General features: G+C 47.6%; 1 protein-coding gene across 2 annotated transcripts; it reads right to left on the bottom strand.

The window, feature by feature from the left end:
• Positions 1-376: 376 nt before the first annotated feature.
• On the bottom strand, positions 377-25,938 carry SLC22A14 (solute carrier family 22 member 14). 2 transcript variants are annotated; one of them, XM_082745717.1, is made up of 11 exons: positions 25,616-25,938; positions 13,675-14,190; positions 12,837-12,940; positions 12,480-12,634; positions 11,265-11,433; positions 5,993-6,113; positions 5,640-5,737; positions 5,172-5,368; positions 3,285-3,393; positions 2,475-2,678; positions 377-761 (listed from the first exon to the last, which is right to left on the bottom strand). In XM_082745717.1, the coding sequence occupies exons 1-11, from the start codon at positions 25,625-25,627 to the stop codon at positions 560-562; spliced, it is 1,887 nt and encodes a 628-aa protein (XP_082601843.1). In that variant the 5' UTR covers positions 25,628-25,938; the 3' UTR covers positions 377-559. The 2 variants fall into 2 exon arrangements, with proteins under 2 accessions (XP_082601843.1, XP_082601842.1); XM_082745716.1 differs by having other exon boundaries at positions 5,172-5,386; positions 25,616-25,937.
• Positions 25,939-26,389: the final 451 nt, after the last annotated feature.

The following is a 26,389-nucleotide window of genomic DNA, read 5'->3' as shown; positions in this document are numbered from 1 at the left end:
TCAAAGGGGAAAGTGAGAGTGAGAAAGCTCTGTGCAATGGTTCAAGTGGGAAAGGTCATCATTACCCCTCTACATTCCACCCCTGACAAGTGCATATGGCGGGGCTGAAGTCTATGTCAGCTTGCACATGAACTGGAAATCTGCCCACACTAGCAGACGCCTGGGCTAGAGGATGCAGGTGACTTGGGCACAGTCTTGCCCTTGCTCACTCCCAGCCCTCACAGACAGACCCATCCAGAGCGCCCCTGCACCTCGCAGTCCCCAAGGTTAGCTAAGGACAGGAAAGACTCTAGGGAGCCTGTTCGACCCATCCTTCTCCAGCCCTGGGTCTCTGGGCTTTCCACACACAGCCAATTTTGACCAACTTTGAGCCATCTCAGGTCCAACATGGCACATTTATTGGAATAAATCACACCCCTAGCTCACCCAGGAGGGGCCATTCTTGGATCTCGAGGGCTGGCCTTGGAGCAGGACGGACCTGTCCCTCAGTTGAATTGGGCCTGGAATTCGTGGCCTCTAGTCCACAGCCCCACACCCAGACCCTCAGCTCCCACCAAGATCATCTGGGGGCCAGGCCATCAGTCATTCGTGGGTCTGTTTCCTTTCCTCTGCCAGGCCAAGACACATCCTGCCAGGACACGCTGAAGAGACTGTCCGAGTCTGATTTCAGCTTCGTGGAACTGAGAACGGTGTTCTTCATCACTTCCGCAGTTCCCTCACTGCTTACTACTTCCTCGGTGAACATGTCCTCCGCCATGTTCCTGAAGAAGCCATTGGAGAGCAAGTCAGGACCCTGCATCTTTAGGAGCTAAGGAAAACCATGCTGGGCTCTGCATGCCTGAGACGTTTGGCTTTCCCACGCCTGCGTGTCCCCAGCCAAGCTCTGTCACGTGCCCGAGAGGGACCCTCACCACCAGAACCGGGCCGTGCAATCTCCTAACCGTACCCAGGCCCCTCACACTGCTGCATCTTTGGGGGTTCAGCTCTAGCATTTATGGAGCACTGGGCACATGCCAGACTCTGCGCCAAGTATGTTACGTGGGCTTAATCTGGCCCAAAGCCCCAAGACAGAGAAAGCCTAGGCCACATGTCTTTGTTTCTCTGTGCCTTAGTTTCTTCATCTGTAAAATGGGGAACAGGGTCAGAACCTACCTTGCATGTGGTTGTTAGGACAACATATGAAAAGGCCTCTATGGAGCAGGATTTGACACATGGTCAAGGTTCAGGAAGCACTAGGGATTTTTATGACTCTGTTATCATTCCATTTTGCAAATGAAACAGGTGAGTCTCTGAGGCATTAGATAACTCCTCTGGGCACATGTGAGGAAGTGGCAGCAGAGACAGAAATGCAGGCCCTCTGGCTCCAGAGTCTGTGCTCTTAGCCATTCTGCAGCATCACATTCCTCCTCTCTATGATGGGGCAAACCCCTCTTCATTCTTCAAAGCACTCCTCCATTGCCACTTCCTCTATGAAGCCTGCCCCAACTCCCCAAACTAAAGTTCCTCCCTAGGTCCTGTGCGTCCCTCCCTCAGAGCCCATTAAGGGAAGACTGTTGGCATGTCACATGCACCTGAATGCTTATAGCAGCAATGTCCACTATAGCCAAACTATGGAAAGAATCTAGATAACCATCAACAGATGAATGAATAATGAAGATGTGGTATATATACACAATGGAATACTATGCAGCCATCAAAAGAAATGAAATGTTGCCATTTGCAATGACATGGAAGGAACTAGAAGGTATTATGCTGAGCAAAATAAGTCAACCAGAGAAAGACAATTATCTTATGCTCTCTCTGCTATGAGGAATTTGAGAGGCAGGGTGGTAGGTCATGGGGGGTAAAGATGGAAAAAATGAAACAAGATGGGACCAGGGAAAGAGACAAACCCTAAGAGAATCTTAATCTCAGGAAACAAACTGAGGGTTGCTGGGGGTGGTGGGGAGGGATGAGGTGGCTGGACGATGGACACTGAGGAGGATACGTGCTACGGTGAGTGCTGTGAATTGTGTAAGACGATGATTCACAGACCTGTACCCCTGAAATAAATAATACATTATATGTTAATAATAATTTTTAAAAGACTGGGTCATTTTTGAGAAGCTGAGAGTGCAGATAGGAAAGGGGAGGTACTCAGAGAGCTCGTCCCCCCCCCCCCCCCCGCCCAGGCCCTGTGCCCTGGGAGGGAGAGAGCCCAGGTTATCTCCAGGAGCAGCACCAAGGCCAGACAGGGAGGCAGAGTGGGAGGAAAGGAGAAGGCCTGGCCCAGGCTGGTCAGGAGAGCCAAAAGGACAGAAGCTGGCAGGGGCCAGGCTGCGGAGAGGAGGCAGGTGGCGACATCCAGGAGAGCTGGGGGAGCTGCTGTAGACACAGAATGGCCCTGGGGTCACAGGCCCCTCTGGCCAACAGGCAAGGGTGGACAGTGCCTGACATAGTCTCAGGGGCCAGGGCCAGGGGCCTTGCACACCTACCTTGTCTGCAGGAAGTAGTGCTCCAGGTTATCAGGGAGAGCCTGATCTTGTGTTTCTGGCAGCATGGAGCAGAGGGACAAGGACAGGGTGGCTGAGATGCAGCAGAGAAAGATGGGTAGGATGATGAATTTCTGGTAGCTGACTGCCAGGGATGAGATGGCTCCAGTTGCCCAGGCCAGAGACACCAGCCCCAGACCTGTCGCCCTGGAAGGGGAAGTGAGAGCTCATCTAGGAGGCCTACTGGGCCCAGAGACTGGGTGGAGGTGGGTGGAAGCCCTGGCTCCCCAGACTTCACATGCTCCAGTCTCCAGCCTACTCACGGAGGGTCTGTGGAGAGTTTGGCTTTGGGGCCTGCTTCAGGATCAGGAGCAGGGGAAGTGAGAGCCAGGGCGCAGGCAGGTGTGCGGGAGAAGACAGAAGACAGAGCGGTGGAGCTGGGGGGGGAGGGGGAGCCGCCACCCTAACCACGGAACCACGGACTTCCCTGCCCCTACCCCATCCCACCCTCATCCACCCCCACCCACCACCACGGGGTACAGCCCAGCCGGACCCTCAGAGCAGCACACACATTCAGACCGCAGGGCAAGGCCAAGTCTGCCCTCAGGCTGCCCGGCTCTGCTATCTGCGGGCTGGCCTCGACCTGACCCTGTTGGCTGAGAGAGGGCTAACGACGAAGTTTGCGGGGTATTTGTAAGGTGTAATGGGGGGATCCAGGGAAACCACTCAGCACGCGCCTGTCACTCAGACTGCAGCGAGCTCCTGGAACGTGCCCTTGCCACATCCCATGGCCCCGCCCGCCAGGCCGCCTACCTGAGGACTGTGGGCAGGAGCTCCGCGGTGTAGATGAAGAATAGCGAGACTGAGGCCGCCAGGCTGAACTCTCCAAGCACGACCAGGATGATCATCATGGATTTCAGGTCTGTGGCCAGACAACGTGGCCACTTGAGCCTGGGCCTCCCCGAAGGCATCTAAACCGTGTCCCCATCCCCACCCCCCACGCTCCCAACCCTTACCTCCCCACCCCCCATCCCCCCAACCCTGGCAGCTGATCAGCACACTCAGGCCCAGCCAGGCCAGAAGTTAGTACATCTGCAGTGGGAGAGTTGCTCACTCCACGACCTCTCAGCCCCAGCACCTCCGCCTCCAGGTTCATTCTTGTCTTCCATAACCTCACCTGAGGCAGCTTCCCCTACCCCATGGCCTGCTCAGGGCCCTCCCACCTTCCCTATTATCCACTGCAAGGTGGAGGAAGCAGGGGTGTGTGCTGGGGTGGAGGGGTGTGTTAGGTCCCTGGAGCGGGATTCCCAACCCTGGGCAGCCAGAGGTATGCATTGAGGGAGGAAGAGGAGGAAGAAAATATCTAGGAAAGCCCATTCTTCAGGCTTGGGGAAGCCTGGTGGGGGTGTTGCACCTGCTCACTGACTAGGAGGGGACCCCTTGCAGTTCTGGGAGCTTCTGCAGGCCCCTGCCACCACCCCATTCCCTGCTCTGGCCCCAGCTTTTCTTGGCTCTGGGATGAAACCAGAAATCTAGTTTTACCTACTGGGGATTCTACTCCTAGTTTCTCTCACACATTTGAGAGTTTTAAACATTTTCGTTTGGCTCTGTATAGGCCCACTTTTTTTTTTTTTTTAAAGATTTTATTTATTTTTTTTGACAGACAGAGATCACAAGTAGGCAGAGAGGCAGGCAGAGAGAGAGAGAGAGGAGGAAGCAGGCTCCCTGCAGAGCAGAGAGCTCGATGTGGGGCTCGATCCCAGGACCCTGGGATCATGACCTGAGCCAAAGACAGAGGCTTTAACCCACTGAGCCACCCAGGTGCCCCTATAGGCCCACTTTTTACAAAAACTACCAAGCCACAGCAATTTAAAAGAATGCATGTGTGACCCCATTTTGTTTTAGCAGCTTAACACTGCCAACATCTGGGAGAGGACCAGTCCCAGGCAAGACATGTAATTCTAGCCCTGAGAGAGCAGGAGGCAGACTCTGAGGCAGCCCCTGGACACAGCTTCCCTGCTCTGGCCCCAGCTGCTGAGGGGGCTCTCATGGTTAGCAGTTCTGACTGAGTGAACACTGACATCCCACTCTCTAGCCCTATGACCTGGGTCATATTCATCGGCCCAGGACTCTCTGAAATTTTGAAAATATTGCTGTGCCTTCACCCCCCTTCCCCTCCAGTTTCCTTATGTAGTTCTGAGCTGAAGGGTACTGTGCCTTCTTGGGAAGGAGAGGCCTCCCTGTAAGAATGTTCCTGAGGGCTTAGCCCCTGTCACACTCAATTTTCAGTGGGCAGGTTGTTTTTTCTTGGTGAAGTTCCAGATAACAGACATTTCCCAATCAGAGGTTATAGACAAGAGGCAGGCCCTGGGGTACCAGTTGAAGGACTATCGGTGGGCCTCTGTTCACACTCAACCATCAGATCGGACACAGGCTGGAAGAAGGCTGCCCACTCTCTCTCTCAGGGACAGCACCCCTTTCTCTTCCCCATTTCTGAGAGAGCTTCCAGCGCCCAGTTTGGGACTCTCTTTTGAGGAGGGCAGTGCTCCAATGATCTGCACCAGCTCAGGAGGGCAACAGGGCCGTGGGTGCAGCAGCTGACTCCCAGGGTGTCTTGTTAGCCAAACAGGGCAGGAAGAAGGGGTCTCAGGAAGCAGGAGGGTTTCGGGGTGGGGTTACCCAGGGGAGGGTGAGCCATACCTGAGGGGAGGATAAGGACAAGCAAGCACATAAGGGAGCCTTGGAAGGTAGTCACAATCAAGCTCCACTTCCTCCCGATCTGCTCAAGGAGAAAGATGCAACACAGCCGGGCGGGCACCTCCACGATGCTAGGAATCACTCGAGTGAAGTGGATGTTTATGCCCAAATCCTTCAACTTGAGGATCAGCATAAAATAACTGTAACCCACAGTAAACCTAAAATGAAGCCAGGAGAGAGACACACACAGAGAGAGAGGGAGAGGGAGATGCAGCACACAGGGCAGGAATAAAGATGGGGCAGAGACAAGTGGAGCAGGGTGGGAATGGGGGACAGAAAGAAGCTCGGAGCTCTGGATCTGTAGCCAAGCTGGTGTCCTTGGGCCTTGCCCCCCTGCAGCTGCCCATCCCCTCCCCAGAGCTTCTGGCAGATTCTACTTGCATTCCCTGCTGGCCAGTCCCGGGTACTCACCACACACAACCCATCACCAAGGTCACCTTGAGGAGGTACTTATTGTTATAGAAGTCCAGGACAGAGGCCTTAATCACCTTCTTTCCGGGTGGCTGCAGCTACAAGACAAGCAAGACCAACCAGAGGCCAGACTGAGACCCCAGCTTGCTCCCCACCCTCACAGGACCTCAACACCCACCCCTGCCCCGCCCAGTGTCAGCTTGGTCTCTGGCCTTCCGCTGGCAGGCTTCAATTTTGCTGTCACCATTCTCCTCGAGTGGTGGACTGGGGACAGCCTCTGGGCAGAGGTCCCAGGAGGAAGAGGCTCCTCCACACCCTAACCCTGGCCCTGCTCCAGGCCCAAGGCCTCTTACCTTATCCAGCAGACTTAAGGGAATGATCTTCTTGTTCACACCGGCTGCGTAGCACAACATCTGCTTGGCCTCCTCCACCTTCCCCTTCATCAGCAGCCACCGAGGGGACTCCGGAACGATCCTGTGTGGCCCACCCGTGCTTAGCCATCCTTCTAAGCTGCCTCAGAGACCTCCAACGTAATGTGAGATGGATGTGACCCTCCACTTCAAAGTGCCTCTGCCCCTTGCTGGCAGTCAGCCCTTCCCCAGGCCACACACAGCCCCCAGTGCCCCTCAGGGTCACCCCAGAGCCTAGCTGCCTCTGTCCTATAGCTTCATCCCCCTCTGGTACCTCCATGAGCGCTCATGCTCACAACCCTCTGTTCGGGCCCCATTCTCATGGTCGGCATTTCTCCTGTCCCTCTCTGTCTCCTAATAGCCTGGAGAATACAGGGGACCCCAGGGCCCAGCCTGTGCCTAGGTGAACAGAGGTCCCCTCTGTGCCATCTCCTCCCCTCCCACAGTGCCCACCGCCCTTGACCTTGGAGTAACTCTGGTCTCCTGATTCTTCCCGATCCTCCCAGGCTGTCAGAATCCACACAGGTAAGCATTTAAGCCACTTATGATGTGCCTGGGAATGTGCTTGGTGCCCTTACATACAAATCAGTTAGTTTAATTCCCGCCCAACCCTGGACCTAGTATAATTATCTCCATTTTATTCCCAGTCTCAGGCGGTAAGAGCTTGCCCAAGGTCACAGAGGCAGAGCTGGCATGGAATTCAGTGCCCTGATGAGGCACACATTACAAACTGTGCCATCAGTGAGCTGACTTCTTGTACACACACCCCCTCCCCCAATCCAGGCTCCAGCCTCAACTCCTGTGGCCAGCTGGGCAATGCCCTTTACACTAGGGGCAACTTTATTCTCTCTGCCTGCCCCTGTTCCTGCCCTCGGCTAGGGGCCAGCAGGAAGCCCCCCTGCCATCCTTCTCCATGGTAAGTCTGGGAACACGCCCAAAGAAAGTCACCCAACTGGGACTGCTTCAAAAAGATGGGAGATTGAGTATGTGCCCACTCTAAACCAGAGGAAAGAAAGTGGATATCAACAAAGAGAGTGGGAGAGAGGGCGGGTAGAAGAAAGATTTCACAAACATACACACAGCCCCGACGTGGGTGGAGGCAGGTCGGTGACCAGGCAACAAGGCACCGCACACAGCCAGGGCACCTGGAACACCCAGTCCTCCCAAATGGGACTCTAGTTCCCTCTGTGGTTTGCACCCAGAGGCTAAGCCAGGCTGAGGACAAACACAGGGGAATGGAGGGGAGGCCCCGTGACTGCGTGACTGTAAGGGCCTACTTAGCCAGAGTGATTCCATCTCGGATTAAACAGCCATTTTTTTGTTTATGCAGTAAAATATGGTTGACCAGTCCCTGATAACAGAGCCCAAATACAAGGGAGGGTCAGGTCAGGTGGAGATAACAGAGCCCAAATGCAAGGATGAGTCAGGTCAGGTGGAGACATCCGATCACTATCTCCCTAAAGAATGTGGACCCCGCCTTTTGGGTGCCAATTCTGACCAAGGTGATAGGCTAGTTCAAATGGCTGCTACAGGGTGAATTGTAATTCAATTGACCACCGGTGTGTGACCTAGCATGACTGTGCAGCCTTCTCTGTGTGTTGCAATCTCATCGGCCACCTGTGTGTGGCCAGGCTCAACCACATGGTCTTTGCTCTATAAAAGTTAGTCTGTGAGGCTGGGAGGGGTCGCTCTTTCTGTAAGACGGGCCCCGACCGGTCTGATTCTTTATGCTTGGCACGAAATAAAGCTTTGCTTGACCTTCGCTTTGTATCAGTCTCGCTCCTTTGATCACGGACCCTATCAGTGACAAACACAAGAGTCCCCACTCCCAACCCCACTGGGGAGCAAAACTACCTGAGCCAGGTAACGCTCTGGCTTTGGGATCCCTCAAAGAGAAGGCGCCTGCTGTTTGGTCACCCCGAGGTAGTTATTCTCAAAGTGTGGTCAGTGGACCGGCAGCATCAGCATCCCCAGGGAACTCGTTAGAAATTCAGATTCATGGGCCCTGCCCCAGTCCTACTGATTGAGACGCTCTGGGGGCAGAGCCCAGTCACTGATGTTTTAACCAGTCCCCATGAGATTGATTCTGCTGCTATTGGAAATTTGAGATGCATTGCCCTACAGGATTACCAGGCATTCAGCTTCTGTTCACAGCTTCCCATTAGCATCTTTGTAACTTGCTCTTAAAGATGAAGGGATGATCAAAAATCACCAAAATGTTGGGGAAAATAAAAAAGACCTTTCAATGTAAATGGGGCCAAAAAAAAAAAAAAATCAAGCAAGAAAACAAAAATTACCCCAGAGGACACAGGTAATGTAGGGAGCAGGAGAGGAAAAAAAAAAGAAAACTCTAACTTGTATCCCTCAAAACATCTGAGAAAGTTTTGCAATTTTATCTTCATAGTACAAGTTTCCAATGCTATTGAGAAAATAATAAAATCAGAGAATGAGGAAGAGCTGGGTAACTGAACATTACATGGAAATTTTGTCTTGGAATTTCTGCTGATGTCCCAAGGCTATTAACGATGACTGATAATCTCCTATTCTAAAGAGAGGTGTTACCACATTTGGGACAGGATTCACTAAAAATAAAAATTAATAAAAATACAGAACAGCCTGGTAGCCACCTCCCTCAGCCACCAAGAGAGGTTGGAAATTTCCGGTTGGTGGCAGAGAGACTCTCTTGCCCTCCCCAGGTCACTTTCATCTATTCAAACCTGGTGAAGGGTACCACCTTCGAGAAAGGGAGTCTGCCCTCCCACTCTTTGCCTGGAACTTACTGATTCAGAAATGAGGGGACTGTCCTCCCACTCTTTGCCTGGAACTTACTGATTCAGAAATGAGGGGACTGTCCTCATTTACAGGGAGAGTTAATTCCCACGCCCTCAAGTTGGAGTGCCTATGCAAACCCAAAGGTCAACCTGAATATGGTCAGGCAGGAAGTTGGTGGAAGCCACCTGCAATGGCAGGCTGGGGGATGGGGCGGTGAGAGCCTTTTTGGCCAAGTGGACCCTGCTATCTTGAAGTCACCTCGCGTGCTAGGGCACGGAGACCTCTGCAGAGAGAAGCTATGGGTAAACTGTCAGCGACAGGATGCAGAGAGGTCATAAGGACGGTGTCTGGAGCATTGGGAAACACCAGGTGGACCCCTGAAGACCTACATATGGGCCATGAAAAGCATCAGCCTCCGAATATCTGCCCTACAGAGCACGCTGACCACCGGTTATAGCCCCTGTCCCACATTTCTTTCTTTTCTCTGATGCCCTAGCCCCTGCCTAGGACCTGGAAGGTCAGAGCAGGGAGACAAAGGAGGAGGGGCAAAGGTCAGAACCCTCACCTGAGCTGGTTAGCCACCAGGGAGAAGCTGTGAACTAGATGAAAGATTAAGTTTAAACTGGACGAGACTGGATTTTTCAAAGCTTCAAAGTGAGTCTGAATGACCAAAATGAGACTTTTCCTTACAATGAAGAATGACTGTAAAGAGGGGGTGCCTGAGTGGCTCAGTTTAAGCATCCGACTTTTGATTTCAGCTCAGGTCATGATCCTGGGGTCCTGAGATCCAACCCTACATTGGGCAAGCACTGATTCTGCTTCTGCCCCTCTCCCCACTCACTTGCTCTCTCTTTCTAAAATAAATAAATAAAATAAATCTGATTTTAAAACTTTTTTTTTTTTTTTTATTTGTTTGTCGGAGAGAGAGCATGCAAGCACAAGCAGGGGAAGGGGCCGGCAGAGGGAGAAGCAGGCTCCCTGCTGAGCGAGGATTTTTCTCCATGTTGGACTTGATCCCAGAACCTTGGGATCATGACCTGAGCCGAAGCCAGATGCTTAACTGACTGAGCCACTCAAGCATCCCAAATAAATAAAATCTTTGACCAAAAAAAAAAAAAAAAAAAAAAATTGACTGTAAAGAGAGGGAAGCTGCCCAAGATATTGTCAAGTGTCAGGGAAGGAAGAGCTGACAGGACATGTCTAAAGAAAAATGTGCCCCATCCAATGAGCTGTCTGCTCACAGAATGTAGAACTCTGTAGGCACCTATCAGAAGAAAGGGCTGAGTGTCCACAGTGTGATGGCTTCTGGGGAAGGAACTGGGGGAGCTGAGAGGAGCTGTAATTTTTGACTATGTTTCACCACAACCTTTTGGTATAAAGACTTTAACAACATGCATTTATTGCTTTTTAAAAAAAATGTTTTAAGGTCAAGCCATCAAACACTATTTTTTAGCTCCCATGACAGAGTCATGCCCCCTGGCAACAGCAGGGCCCCAGTACACACTTGGGAATGTCAGTGACTGCCAAAGATATGCAGCCAGCCTTGGTATTTGGAAGATCTCCAAGCCACATACATGCTCTTGCTCTTAACAGGTAACACCACCTCTTATAATCCATATTGTGCATGGCACAGTGGGTAAAATTCAGAGCCACACAGGCTGAGTCAAATCCCAGGTCTGCCACTTTGCAGCTGTGTGGCCTTGGGAAAGTTATTTTGATCCTCTGAAGCTTCAGTTCTCCTCTCACCACCCCCGACCCCTTCTGCCCCCAGGACAGGAGACCCGTCCTTTTTGCAAAGTTGAAAAGATTAACCGAGATGATGTCAAGGTGAATCCTGATCCTTTCTCCACACAGAACTGCTGTCCTTACCCAGGAGACTTCTGTCTCTTCCTCTCACTCTCCATCTGCTTTCTTCTCTCCCTCTGCCATCACTTGTCCCTTCCTAGCTTGGGAGTCTCAGGTTTCTGTCTGTGACCCCCCACAATTCAGAACACCACGTACTCTACCTTGATTGTCTTTGCTGCCCAAACACGTCATCACTATCCCCTTGCCCATTTCAGCCCAGCACTGTGGGAAGAGTCATCTCCTGGAAGGCCCCATCCTTCAGTCCCTCCTCTTTCCTCAATCCCCTGCCATTGCACTGAAGCCACCTCAGGGTCACAAAGGCCTTCTTCCCCAGCATCAACTTTCTTGCCTTCAACCCTGCCTTTTCAACACTTTGGCTTCTGATTTTTCTGACCATTTCTTTGACATCTCTGTGAGCATCTCTGGTGGGGATTAATGTTAGGGTTCCAGAGGTTCTGCCCTGGGCTCTTTCTCATTTCATCTGCATGTATTTTCTCCAAAGGAAAATTCTACCCACTCCACCCCCCTTCAAGGACCCTCCAGACCCCTCAACTTCTAGCCCATCAGACCCATCCCTGTGCAGGCCATGTTTGCTCACCAGATATAGGAAATGAGGGGGAACACGGGTGCCCCACCCAACAGAAACAGCAACCGCCAGTGGGAGAGGCTGTAGGCAAGCCCATTCAGGAACATGAATCCCACAGAGAAAAAGCAGTGTTCCAGGATGATGGCGTGGGCCCGGTGTTGGCCTATTAGCCACTCGGTAGCTGTATGTAGGCCAAGAGGACAAAATCACGGTCAGCTCAGAGTCCCTGGGGTTACCCCGGCACCCAGCCTTCTGAGATGCCCCCGCCCTGCTTGGGAGAGTTCCATCTGGGTGAAGGTTCTTCTGCCCAAGGTCAACAGGACTTTAAAGCCAAGCGGAGTGCCTCTGTGCTCCCAGGACACGTCCTAGGCCCCTTGTCTGACCTCCCAATCACACATATAGCCTCCAGTCCCTTCCTGACCTCACGGCTCCCTCTCAACATCTCCTCCCTGACCACGTGTCTCTCTCGCAGAGATGGCCCATTGCTGGGTACAACTCCTCACAAGTGGCCTGACATGTGGTGAGGCAAGGAGTGTGTGCCTTTAGCTTTGTTTTTAGTCCCTCAGGCCTCTGTGAAGAAGCAAGTTCCCTTGGATAAGCTCCAAGGAAAAAAGGTCTCCTGCCTGGGCGCCCTGAGCTCACTAGGCCACGGAAGCTGGAAGCTGAATGAGTGTATGGGAACTTGGGGCTTCGGCACCCCACAGGCCTGGGATGAAATGGCACTCCTCCATGTAACTGCTGTGTGGCCCTGAGCAAGTTGGCTAACTTCATGAGGCTTCTCTACTAAAGGGGTAAGAGAAGAGTACCTCCCGAAGAGAGTGCTGTCACAGTGACAGGAGACAGTACATAGAGAGGGTATAGCAGCTGGCCCGGACCGTCTGAGGGGCTCAATACATATAAGCCATGGGAGGCACAGGGGAACACAAGAGGTATGACAGGGAATGTGTGGGGTATGAGGGGCCAGGATGGAGAATGGGGGTGGAAGGGCAGTCTGAGCACAGATTCTCCAGCATCTCCAGGACGTTGTGGGTGGAAGCTCCTCCCTCCACTGCCAGCCTCCACAGACTGCAACTCCATTAATCCTGCCAGCTCCCCTTCCTTACGAGCCAGCCACGCCCCACGCTGGCCCCGGCCCCGCCCCGCGGTGCTCGCCCCCCAGGCCCCGCCTCCTGTGCGCCCCCAGGGGGATCCCTCTCCCCATCCCCCTACCAAGCAGCTGGGCCTCACCTAAACACACACTACTGATGGAGTAGCACACCAAGGCCTGGGACACGCCGAAGCGGAAGAACAGATACTGGCGAAAGGTATTGACGAAGGCTGTCCCGAAGCCGAAGACGGTCAGCCCCAGCAGCGACATCAGGATGGTGGGGTAGCGGCCCAGCCTGCGGGCGTCCAACGGAGGCTGCGCCAAGTGCTTGGACCTCCCTGAGCTGGCCCAGCAGGACACCCGGGGCCGGTCTGGAGCAGCCTATAGGCCTCTGGAGTGTCCCTGCCCTCGCCGCCCCGAGCTTGAGACTAGCTCTGAATGCCCACGAGGAGGAGGCAGGGGCTTCCAGGGGCCAGAGGGAACTCCAGGACACTCACTTGTCACTTACGAACCCAAAGATGAGGGACCCTATTAGGAGGCCGGCTGTTAACATGGTCTGCACGCCTTCCGTGTTCCGATCCTTGCCACACACCAAGTCAAACTGGGGGTTTTACACAAGATTGGATACAGGCCTTTATCCAGGATCAACTTTCTGGGTCCAGGGGCTGAGCCAACAGCCCTCCACCACCACCACCACCACACCGGCATCATCCCCATGCAGGGTGGGCCTTTAGGAGCCTGGGACAGGGACAGGCAGCTGTGCGTGTGCCCATCCTGCATCTGGCAGACCCTGGAATTGAGGCCTGGAGAGAGGGGACCAGAGGCCCAGGCCAAGATGGGGAATGAATGGAAATGTAACTGAGCAAAGGCTGGAATCACTGAAGACCCTTTCCCAAATGCAGATGTCACAGCCCCAGCCTATAGATTCAAACTGGGCAGGTCTGTGCAGGGAAGGCCCCAGGTTACAGCTGTGGTGGAGAAACCCTGCAAGAGGTACTTGATCCAAGATGCTTCTTTCCCCAGTTCTCTGTTGTGTGTGAGTTCAGACAGAGGGCAGAGCCATAGCTACGGAGCAATTCCCTGGACAGATGGCAAAGCCTGCCAGCTGACATTTGCCTTGACCCCCACGTCAACTCTAGCTTCCTGGCAAAGACAGGTGAGGCCAGGCCTAGACAACAGGGATCCTGCATTGCTGCCCTGGCCCTGTCTCTGCAAGGTCACCATGGACCAGTTGCTTCCCCTCCCTGAGCCTTAATATCCCCATCTGTTCAAGGAGGGTAAGGGCACATCTCTGGGCCTGTGGGGTAGCTATAGACAACTCAGGAGAAGGCACACCTCATTGACCAGCGATCGCTTCTTGGCCTCAGGATAGATCCACCCGTCTTGGCATGACTGTGTGTAGTTGAGGCCAAAATGGATAATAGAATCCAGATCCCAGGTCACAGGCAAGTACATGAGGCATGTCTGGAAACTGCCATTGGGTTCTCGGGGCAGGGTCAGATTCAACTGCTGAGCCTCTGACAGATTGGGTTCCACTGCCAGTATCCAGCTAGTATTGCAATAGGGCTTCTGGGCTGTGAACATGAAGATGTCAGCAAACATGAAGAAGGCCAACAGGATGTTGGGGATGAAGGTGAGGGCCACCAGCCTCCGCTGGAATGTGCCAAACTCCCCCACCACATCCAGGATGTTGGTAAAATTGTCATCCTGCTGGGCGTCCGAGGCCCTCAGTCTGCGTAACAGCTTCTCCAGAGACGGGGACTGGGAGTGCACTGGTACCTCAAGCTGGTTCGAGTTCATGGAAGAATGGTGGGATCTGTGCTTTACCTTGCAGCCATTTTCTGTTGCCATCTGTTCAAAGAAAGGATACAGCTCAGTCTCTGCTGACCCCACTTCCCAGACATCAGAGACTGGCTGGGGAGCCACTAACCAGAAGTTTGGATTCCAGCCTCGATGTTCTCTCTAGTTCCTTCGAGTAGGAAGTTTCTTCGTTAACATAATTTGTTCCCTAGGGGCCCTACCCATCCCTGATTTTCAGTGCACTTAGCATTTTGTAAATGTTTTAGAAAATGCTATGCTTCTGTTGTCATTAATAAGTTCCGAAGAGCTTTCTTACCCACGGCTTCCCCACAACTGAAATTTTGGTTAGACAGACAGACACCAGTCTTATAAAAGGTAGGAGAGATGTCCAGGGAAAAGTCTTCCAAAAAAACAAGCAAAACCCCCCAAGATATCTGGATCAGGAGTAGTCAGGTGACCACAGAAGTTGGGACACCTGGGGCATCAAAATGGTAGAGAGGCATAGAGCAGCATAGAGCCTAACTGGAAAGGCAGGTAAGGGGGAGGAGGGAGAGAGAGAGAGAGAGCAATACTGACTGTAAGAATATAAGCAGATCAAGCAAAGAGTTCAAAAGGAAGCGTTCTAAAAGTCTTGAGAAGGCAATCTGTTCTGAGTCAATAGAAAAAAGAACCAGCAGCCCCTGACTGCAGGTGTTGAAACTGTCAGGTGCCAAGTTTATAGAACTACTATCGTACAAACTTTTTAAAGACACGAAAGTCCTAATTACATCCTTATCATGAACTCATGATAAGAATCAGCAAAAAGGGGCGTCTGGGTGGCTCAGTGGATTAAGCTGCTGCCTTCGGCTCAGGTCATGATCTCAGGGTCCTGGGATCAAGTCCCGCATCGGGCTCTCTGCTCAGCAGGGAGCTCTCTCTCTCTGCCTGCCTCTCTGCCTACTTGTGATCTCTCTCTGTCAAATAAATAAACAAAATCTTAAAAAAAAAAAAAAAGAATCAGCAAAAAGACGTTTTTGGAGGGAAGACACTGAACTTCTAAAATGGAAACACTCAAAGGAAAAAAGCTGAGTCAAATTTGACACAGAGGATTGGCACATTGGAACACACAGATGAAATGTGAAAGAGAGGCAAAGAGACTCAGGAGATACAAAGTTTACCAGGCATCCAGTTGGAGGCCTAGTAGGAGCCATGGAGAAGTAAGAGTTAAAGAGATAAAAGCAACACATTTTCTAAAAACTTGGAAAACATGAATCCATAGACTTAGGAAGCAGCATATCCCAGGTGGGATCCATAAAAAAGAAACCCATAGCCACGCCCATTGTAATAAAGCCACAGAACGGCAGTGACAAAGGTCTTCAGAAACATCGAGAGAGAAGACAGGTCACTGACAAAGGGGCAGTGTGGTGTTTACAGTCTTCTGTTAGGAAACAAGATAAGCAACAAGGAAACCAAAAGAGAGTGAAAGTCTTGAGAAAAAAAGAAAATAGCCAATCTAGAATTGCTGACTCAGCAAAATTATCCATCAAGCACTAGAGCAAAATTATCCATCAAGAACTAGGGCAAAATAAAGACAGTTGTAACTACTCAGACATTGAGGGAGTGTTCCTGTAAGAGACCTGATTTCACTGAGGCCCTAAAGAACAAGGAGGAGGAAAACTATCACGCGAGGATAGCCTCGGATGCCAATAATGAGCAATCGAACATGGAAAACATGTAAGCAAATCCAACTACTGATTGTATTAAATCGTAAAAATCCTGTCCATTTGTGGCAGGAAAAAAAAGATCGAATGATGGGCAACAATAATATATGTCAAGAGGAGGACAATCTGAGCCAAAGTAACCTACAACCTTTCTATTGTTTGGGGTGTAGGACAGAGAAACCAGCATTCGAAGGCATATTTGCATGATAAAATTTCAAGGATAACCATTCCAGTGATATACCTAGAGAGCAGTAGTGGGAAAAGGTATGGAGAAAAGAGACATGGTACACTGATTGTCATGGATTGAGCCTTTTAATGATTTACTTATTTTTTTAATTTAGAGAGCAGGCAACAAGGGCAGAGGGGGAGGGAGAATCTCAAGCAGACTTCCTACTGTGTGTGGAGTGGGAGCCCATGACCCTGAGATCATGACCTGAACTGAAATCACAAGCTGGACACTTAACCCACTGAGCCTCCCAGATGCCCCCATGGATTAAGCCTTTTAAAGATTTTATTTATTTATTTATTTTTCAGAGAGAGAGAGAGAGAGAGGGAGAGGCAGGCAGTCAGAGTGGCAGGTAGAGGCGGAGAGAGAAGCAGGCTCCCTGCCAAGCAAGGAGTCTGATGCAGAACTTGATCCCAGGACCCTGGGATCATGACCTGAGCCTAAGGCAGACACTTAATGACTGAGCCACCCAGGCATCTGATTAAGCCTTTTAAAAGTTAAATTCATATGCTGTTTTTACAGAGGATGGCCAGTATTTTCCAGTTCTCCCAGAACACACCCAGTTCCCATCCCTTGGGCTGGCATAATGACTCATAGTGTCCCCTTCATTTCTCATAAGAGTTTTGATTTTCATGACAATTTGGTCACCCTGTAAGAGGGCACATTTAAAGAAGCATGAAAAGCTGATGGTATAAGAGGTTGAAAAAAGTTCCATTAGGTGAGGTGCCTGGATGGCTCAGTTGGTTAAGTGACTGCTTTTGGCTCAGGTCATGATCTCGGAGTCCTTGGATCAAACCCCGCATCGGATTCCCCACTCAGCAGGGAGACTGCTTCTCCCCGTGCTTGTGCTCTCTCTGTCTCTCTCTCAATTAAATAAAATCTTTTTTTAAAAAAGTTCTGTTAGGCAAACAGTCATCAAAAGAAAGCTGATTTAGCCATATTACTACCAGATAAAAAGATAAAGTATCATTTGGAATAGAGAGATTCATTATCTAAATGTTAATTTTAAAAATATATGAACCTGGGAGCCTGGGTGGTTCAGTCGTTAAGTGTCTGCCTTCAGCTCAGGTCATGATCCCAGCATCCTGGAATCAAGGCCCGCATCAGGCTCCCTGCTCCCTGGGAGTCTGCTCCCTCTTCCCTCCCCCTGCTTGTGTTCCCTCTCTGTCTCTCTCTGTCAAACAAATAAATAAAACCTTTTAAATAAATAAGTAAGTATGAACCTGATATTGTCTTCAAATATATAAAACAATAATAAGTATAACTAACAAGAGAAATTGACAGCTCTGATATTATAATAAGAAATTTCAGTGCATCTTTTCCACGGGGTCAGGTGTACAAAAACGTAGCAAAGATAATTTGCATAACACAATTAATGAGCTTTTTCTAGTGGCCATTTGTAAACTTCTGCATCTAATCGCTACAGAATACACATTTTTCCCGTACCTACTTAGGACATTTAGAAAACTTTATCATATACCAGGCAAGAAAACAAGCCTCCACAAATTTCAAAGATTAGAAATTGTCTTTTGAATACACACTATTGCATTAGAAATCACTAACAGAGCTTAATAGCTTAATTTAGAATTCTTGTGTATGTCACATACATTTGTAATACTGCTGTAGGCATTTGTCAGTCTGCCTTCCATCCCGGGATCCCTTGGTCTCCTAAATGATTTTTTTTTAATTTGTATATGTAAAGGTTCACTCTTTGCTCTCCAAAATCCTACAGGTTTTGACAAATGTATAGGGTCATGTCCCCTAGGACACCATAGACTATCATACAGGAATTTCACTGCCCTAAAAAAAAGTTTGTGTTCCACCTATTAAACTCTTTTTCCTACTCTACCACCCTGGGCAACCACTGGCCTTTTTACTGCATATCTTACCTTTTCCAGAACGTTGTATAGCTGGAACCATACAGTATATAGCTTTTCAGACTGGCTTCTTTCACTTAGCAATGTGCACTTTAAGGATCTTCCATAATTTTTCATGGCTTGATGGCTCTTTTTAATTTCTTTATTATTTTTAAAAAGATTTATTTATTTATTTGACAGACAGAGATCACAAGTAGGCAGAGAGGCAGGCAGAGAGAGAAGGGGGGGGAAGCAGGCTTCCTGCCAAGCAGAGAGCCTGATATGGGGCTCGATCCCAGGACCCTGAGATCATGACCTGAGCCGAAGGCAGAGGCTTAACCCACTGAGCCACGCAGGCACCCCGATAGCTCTTTTTTAAATCACTGAATAATATTCTGCTGTATTCACTTACCACAGTTTATTCATTCACCTACTGAAGAACATCTTGGTTCTTTCTAGTGTTTGGCAATTGTGACTAAAGCTGCTCAACATTTGCATGCTGGATTTTGTGTGGACATAGTTTTCAAATCAGTTGGGTAAATACCTAGGAACACATGGGCTTTAAAGATTTTAATTATTTGACAGAGAAAGATCGAGCAGAAGTAGGTAGAGCCAGAGGGAGAAGTAGGCTCTCTACTCAGCAGGGAGCCTAATGATGTGGGATGATGCGGACCCTGAGATCATGATCTGAGCTTAAATCAAAAGTTGGACACTCAGCTGAGCCACTCAGGCACCCTTCCAACTTGCTGTATATATATTTTTAAGGAGTTTATTGATTTATTTGAGAGAGAGATCACAAGTCGGCAAAGAGGCAGGCAGAGAGATCGGGGGAAGCAAGTTCCCTGCTGAGCCAATGTGGGGCTTGATCCCAGGACCTTGAAGATCATGACCTGAGCCGAAGGCAGAGGCTTAACCCACTGAGCCGCCCAAGCGAATGAAGCTTACTGTATTTTTTATTGAGATTTGTATTGAACCTATAGGTTGGGTTGGAAAGAATTGACATCTTAATAATAATATTAGGTCTTCTGATCCATGGACATGGAATATATATATATATATATATATATTCATAAGTCTTATAAATATATACATATAAGTTTTTAAAAATTTATGAATAGTCATAAGTCAAAAAGGAGATCATGATGGAAATTTTAATATATTTATAAATGAGTCATAATGAGTAATAACATATTAAAACCTGTACGTGGTATAAAAGGTGGTACTCTGTAGGAAATTTATAGCTTTAACTATAATAGAAAATCAGAAAAACTGAAAATAAGTAAGATGCCTATGATAAAAAGTGGGGAAAAAAACAGTAGTATAAACTACTTTTATACTAAAAGTAGTATAAGTAAAGGAAGGAGATAGTAAAGTTAAGACAGAAATAAATAGAAATAAAAAATATAATAAAAGAATCAACAAAGTCCAAAATTGGTTCTTTAAGCATCAGTAAATTAGACACACCCCTGGTGAAATTAAATAAAAAATTTAAAAACAAAATACAGTAAAGTTTTTTTACCTATGCAAAAAAGAATATAAAGACTCAGGAAGATTAAAAATATTAACTAAATGCTAACATCAACTTTATGTCAATGAATTTGAAACGATGAATTAAGTTCCTAAGAAAAAATGAATTCAATAGACTCAAGAATAAATAGAAAGCCTTACAAGTTCTACAGTGATAAAAGAAATGAAAGCAGGGGTGCCTGGGTAGCTCAGTCAGTTAAGTGTTTGACTCTTGATTTCAGTTCAGGTCATGATCTCAGGGTCTTGGGATGGAGCCCCACATCTGGCTCTGTGCTCAATGGGGAGCTGGTTGAGATTATCTCTCTCCCTCTCCCTCTGTGCAGCACCCCCATCTCTCTCTTCCTCTTCTCTCTTTCTAAATAATAATAATAATAATATAAAATAGAATAATTTTTTTAGAAGACATGAAAGCAGAAATTAAGAACCTTTTCCTAAAGAAAACACTAGACCCAAAAAGTTCTACGGAAGGTCTACCAAACTTTTATATAACAATTTATTCCAGTGTATACAATTGTTTTTCAGGGAATAGGAAGAGAAAGAAACTTCCCAATCATTCTAACTTCAATAACAAAACTAGAGAACTATAGTAAAACATTGGAAATTCTAGACCCATTTCATTCATAAAAATAGATGTAAAAGTTCTAAGTACAATGTTAGTGAATCAAATTTGATAGTGTGTAAAAAGGAAAGATATTCTACAGTGATCAGTTTTAAACTAGGAATGCAAAGATGGTTTTACTGTTAGAAAATACATAAACACTTATAAATGTAGAGAAAAGCCATACGATAATGTTTAGAGATGCAGAAAATGCATTTGATAAATTCAACACTGATTCATGATTTTTTGTAAATCCTAGATAAAATTACAATTTCTTTGAAAATTCAACAAAGGGAATCTACTCCCCCTCCTAATATCCTAAAATGGGGAAACATTAGAATGATCCCCTTTAAAAATGAGAGAGAAGACAAAAGTGTCCACAATCGCCTATTTAACATCGTACGGTAGCCCTAGTAAGTACACTGAGATAAAGAGAAATTAAAAGCATAAAGATTGGAAAGAAGAAAATAAAATTCCAAAGAATCTACAAATAATTAGAAACAAAAGGAGAAATTAGCAAAATAGCTGAGTATAATGTGAATATATGTAAGTCAATTACATGTCTATAAACCTAAAGCCATTCAATTTGTAAAAATAAACCATTTTAATGGGAAAATATTCAAGTTCACTTGAAATTAGAGAAATGCAAATTACAAGAATGCTAAGAGCATTTTTTACTTATCAGATTGGCAAAAATTAAAACTATGACAACACATTTTGTTGGTGAGACCGTGAGGAAATGAATTCCCATTTTTTTTTTTAAGAGTTTATTTATTTGACAGACGGAGATCACAAGGAGGCAGAGAAACAGGCAGAGAAAGAGGAGGAAGCAGGCTCCCTGCTGAGCAGAGAGCCCAATGATGGGGCTCAATCCCAGGACCCTGGGATCATGACCTGAGCCGAAGGCAGAGGCTTTAACCCACTGAGCCACCCAGGCGCCCTGCAAATTCCCATTGTTGATGGGAATGCAACCTGTGCAAACCTTCTGGACAACCTGGCAACACCTAATATGCAGGAGAGTTAACCCGGCTGCCCTGAGTTTCTTCATTCTTGCACGTTCTCATAGGACCTGCATGTGGGACTAGTCCTCAGCTGGTTTCTGGGAATCGAGCCATGTGCTACAGACTGACAAGAATATTTTCCTTGCTTGGAACTTTGAACCACATTGTACTGACTTGTCTATGTGGTTTGTGCCTTATGGGGAACATCTCCTTCCTTCCTAAGGTCTGAAATTGAGTCAGGAAGTTTCAGTAACTGCAGTTAATCATGAAGGTACTTTGTGCTTATGTGACTAGCCCCTCCCTACACCACACCCCGCCCGCCCCCCACCCCCCAGTAAAAACCCTCAGCTCAGGCTCAAGGAAAGTTCCCAGGCAGGAAAGCCTTGACCTATGTTGCTGCTGTCCATCACTGGGGTAGTAAGAGTGTGCTGTGTAATTCTGCTCAAAGAGTATTTTTGGAAGGTAGCACCTGGTTCCCCGAGACTCCACGCCTGCATCTTTCCTCTTTATTGACCTTGTTTTGTACCCTTCCACTGTAATACATTTTAGCTGCCAGTATAACAATTTCTGAAGCCTGTGAGTGGGTCTAGTGAATCCCAGAACTGGGGGTGGTCTTGGAGACCAGTGACCTATTTGACAGAATTATATATGCACTAACTTTGGGATTTAGCAATCCCGCTTCTAGAAATTTACCCTGAAGATACACTTTAGTCAATAAGAAAATACATTAGGAACAATCTAAATGTCCATACAAAGGAGAGTGGTTGAATAAAAGATGGTACAACTGCCCAATGGAATATTATGCAGCTTTCAAAAAAAAAAAAAAAAGGAGGAGGAAAATGTCTATGAACTGATATGGAATGACTTCCAGGCCACAGTGGTTAGTAAGAAAAGTATTATGTTCAAGAACATGTATAATATGCTACCTTTCATATAATACAGGAAGAGATAAGGTATATGCTCATTTGTGAGGAAAAAAATCCAGCAAAGGTAAGTCACAGGCTAAAGAGATTGGTTATCTATGAGAGAGAGCGGGTGCAAACACGTAATGGGGGTAAAGGGAGGAGGGGGAGTGATGCTTCCCTAAGTACAACGTTTTGTATTCTGACCTTTAGAACCCTAGCATGTTTCACATACACCTCCCTCCTCAAATAAATAATTGAAATTAACAGGACGAGGCAAAAATCCAAATGGCAAACTAAGTGCATTATAAATAAACATCATAACCACATTGAAGGAGACAGAGAAGAAAAGAACTAACTTAAGTAACTTTGGAAAACAGTATGTCGAGGATATAAAGCTGAAGATAAGAATTGCACAAAACTGTATTCTGGTCAGTGCATCTGTTTGTCACAGGGGTATGAATTTGCATTGCTGAAGCTACTCTACGTACCTGCCTATTTGCTGGGGTTAAGCAAATAGCTATGGTGTGGGTAATAAGAGCTAGGCTTCTGTTAGAGAGAAGAGTTACAACTGAGGACAGGTGAAGACTGGAATGAAGACCATGGCGTTGGATTGGAATCAAAGGTACCAGTATGAACTCATGACTTCAGACACAGACAAAGAGCTAGAGAGATGCTGGATCTGTGTTTTCTAGCCCTGCTCCCTGAGAGGCCCACAAGCAGTAACACCTCATAGCAATGATCACACCCAGTACTCAGATCTAGGTTTCTAAGTGAAAGAATGAGGGTTCTTTGGAGACGTGGTTGGTCCCAGGGCTGGAGCAGGAAAAGTGCAAGATGTGAGGGTGGGGGGTTGGGGAGGAATTATGCAAGTATTCAGTGTGCCCCCTACAGAAGAAACTTCATCAGAGCCCAACTTTTATGATGCAATAAGCAAAATTCATTTAAGATAACAACTGGAAATGTATTCCATTTCCGGGAAATCTATCAGCAGCCATTAAACCAAGCTAACAATATGCAGCTCTCATTGGAATGAAATCTCAGAAATTGAGCAATATAAGTAATTGTTAAACAGCATGGTAGCAAACTCCTAATTCTATTAAACCATGAATAGCATTTCTAAAAAACCTCTGTCTCCACAGATTCCTTTATTTGTTAAAAAAAAAAAAAAAAAAGAATCATTTATTTGTGACTTTTCTCCAATTGTGTATGTGTGTGTTTTGTTTTGCTTTTTAAAATTGCATGTCAGGGATGCCTGGCTGGTTCAGTTGGTAGAGCACACAGCTCTTGATCTTGGGGTCGTGAGCTCAAGCCCCCATGCTGGATGTAGAGCTTACTTTAAAAAAACAATAATAAAAATGAAAAAAAATTGCATCTCCAACTCATTTGTTACACAAATTTAAAAACTGGCTCAGGAAGCCTAAACACATGGAGGCACCGGGGTGTCTCAGTCAGTTAGGCGTCTGACCCTTGATTTCGGCTCATATCATGATCTCAGGGTTGTGAGACTGAGCTCCGAGCTGGGTGTAGAGCCTGCTTACAATTCTCTTTCTCTGGGTGCCTGGGTGGCTCAGTGGGTTAAGCCTCTGCCTTGGGCTCAGGTCATGATCTCAGGGTCCTGGGATCGAGCCCCATGTCGGGCTCTCTGGTCGGTGGGGAGCCTGCTTCCCCTTCCCTCTCTGCCTCTTTGCCTACTTGTAATCTCTGTGTCAAATAAATAAATAAAATCTTTTAAAAAAAAAAGAGTCTCTTTCTCCCTCTCACTCCTCCCAAAAAAGCTTATGAAAATATGTTGAGAAAGCAAAATACGTGGAGAGATATTTAATGGTCGTGAATAAAAGTTGTCAACTCCCATACTGATCTCTAGATTCAGTAAAATTCCAGTCAAAATCCAAAAAATATGTTTTGTGAAATTTCTCAAGATGATTGCAAAATATGAAAGAATAAAGGGCATGAATACCTAAGACAATTCTGAAGAATAATAGGGAGGAATGATTTGTCCTACCAGATATTGAATTTATTATAAAGTTAACATTAATTAAAGGCACAGTGGTAACAGTTCAGGAATAGCTAAATGGAAAGCCCACAAATAGATCTATGCAAACAAAAGTTTGGAAGGAAAGAGAGAGCAGCATGACTAAACAAAAATGGAAGAAATATGCCTCACATCATAAACAAAAACTCCAGCCCTCTTAAGGACTTAAATCTCAAGAACAAAACTCTTAGTAGAAAATATAAGGAATATATGTTTTACTTTTGCATGAGGATTTTTAAAAAGATTTTATTTATTTACTTGTCAGAGAGTACAAGCAGGGGGAGGGGCAGAGGGAGAAGCAGACTCCCCATTGAGCAAGGAGCCCAACACAGGACTTAATCCCAGGACCCTGGGATCATGACCTGAGCCAAAGGCAGATGCTTAACCCACTGAGCCACCAGGTGTCCCTTGGGTAAGGATTTCTTAACCAAGACGCAAAAGCTGTGCTATTTTATGCTAACCATAAAGTTATTAAATGATAAATCTGACTACTGGGATATGAAAATTAAAAAAAAAAAAGCCACAACTGGAAAAATATGTTTGCAAACACATTATTGGGGGGGGGGGAATGAGAATCAAGAATAGGCAAAGAACCTTACAAATCAATAATAAGAAGACAATCCAAAACTGGGTAAAAGACATGAGTGGGCATTTCGAGAACAGAAAATTCTTGTGGCACACAAGTGTTCGGTCTCTTTAATAAGGAGGAAAATGCAAATCAGAGCCATAATGAGAAATTTACACTCCTTTGCTTGACAAGACTTAAAAAGTTTTGACAAGGCATCATTTCTGGCAGGATTGTTCACAATTTCACTTTGAAAACCAATCTGGCATTGCCTTATACAGTCAAATATTTGCATATCTCACAACCCAGCAATTCTACTTCTAGGTATAAACTCTAAGGAAACACTTTTACATACGATCCAGGAACGGACACCAAAATGTTCATGATGACACACATCAAATATGAAAAAAAAAAAAGCACATAAATGCCCATCAACAGAATAATGAATGGACTACAGTACAACAATGAAAATGAATATACTTTAGCTATATCCATTAGGACTTGACCACCATGGGCTTTAAAGACGAAAGGGATCAGGAGCCCAGCAATATGGGCAGTCTGTAGAAGCTGGGAAAGAAAATAAATTCTCCTCTAGAGCCTCCAGAAAGGAATGCAGCCCTACTGACGCTTGATTTTAGCCTAGTAAGACCCATTTTGGACTTCTACCCTCCTGAACTAGAAGGTAGCAGATTTGTGGTAAGTCACTACATTTGTAGTAACTTGTTAACAGCAGGGCTCAGAAACCCATACAGTGTGTATGCGCGTAAGGTTGGAGAGGTGGGGGTGGGGATAGAGGACACCCCCCCACCCACCCCCCAGCTAGGGAACTTGGCTCTACTCAGAGATTTGACATTCAGGCCTGGAGCTAGCTGCACTAGCCTCCTCCTGCAGGGTCCCCTTCAGTGTGCCCCTCACGGGACCCTGCCTTCTTCTGCTGACACCAACGGTCCCCTGTTGGTGGCCAGGCCCCAAGCAATTGGTTCTGTGTACAAAAGAGGCCCAGGAAAGGGAGGTAAAGCTGGGAGCAGCACTTTATCTGAGGGCAGGAAATGGCCAACTACCATACCTGAGAAGTCATTTCCTGTGAGGGCAGCCTGCTCCTTCCACAGACTTCTCATAGCTGAACAGGCCCCAGCAGGCTCCTGTCCACATCTGTGCTGAGAACTCAGCCCCACAATTGCCAGGTGTCATCATAATTGCCACCTTCCACACCCTAGAAACACAGACTCTAGAAACAGAATGGGGCAAGGTGGGCTGAGAAAGCCTCCACGTGAGGGCAGACAGTTCTGGCACCTGGAGTACCTGCTGTCCTCATAAACCCCACTGAGGGAAGCTCTCCACTCTTCCAGACACAACTTGCCCATCCTGCTCCCCATACCTGGGGTGGAGGTGGTGGGGGAGAGTCAGAGGAGCTCAACTGCCTTGAGAACAGAGGTGTAAACAGAGCAGAGGCCTGAGGCAGTGTAGGTTTAAGATTTGGTGGTGGGAAGTTTGGGGAGCCGCCCTAGGATGGTTTCTCCTTTTCCTGAAAGGAGGGAAGCTACCTGTTAGAAAGGTAGGAGGAAATGAGCTATGCAGATGGAGGGCAGAAATGGCCCCTGGAGAAGGCTGGAAAATAAGCAGACTAGAAAAGCCTGGCAGGAAGGCTGGGCGCTGTTAAGCCCAGTGGAGGCTGGCAACTGGGAATTCACAGGCTAGGCCCACTGGGTGGGTGACTGTGGCACCAGGACCAGCCACCTGGGCTGCTGGGAGAGAGGAGGCAGATGATGGGGCTCATTCGCTGCTGTGGTTTTGTTAGCTGGGTGCAACCAGAGGGGAAGGGTTGAGGAGTAGGCTTCTG

Source organism: Mustela nivalis (assembly GCF_964662115.1).
Source record: "Mustela nivalis genome assembly, chromosome: 1".
Classification (NCBI taxonomy): domain Eukaryota; kingdom Metazoa; phylum Chordata; class Mammalia; order Carnivora; family Mustelidae; genus Mustela; species Mustela nivalis.
This window is presented reverse-complemented; position numbering and strand designations above follow the sequence as displayed.

Bases quoted from the DNA above. Each gene is read 5' to 3' on its own strand.
- SLC22A14 (XM_082745716.1), bottom strand. The intron at 6,114-11,264 runs GTGAGCAAACAT...TGGGCCACACAG, and splicing joins CCCCTCATTTCCTATATCTG to GATCGTTCCGGAGTCCCCTC. The intron at 5,387-5,639 runs GTGAGTACCCGG...GCTTCATTTTAG, and splicing joins TTGGTGATGGGTTGTGTGTG to GTTTACTGTGGGTTACAGTT.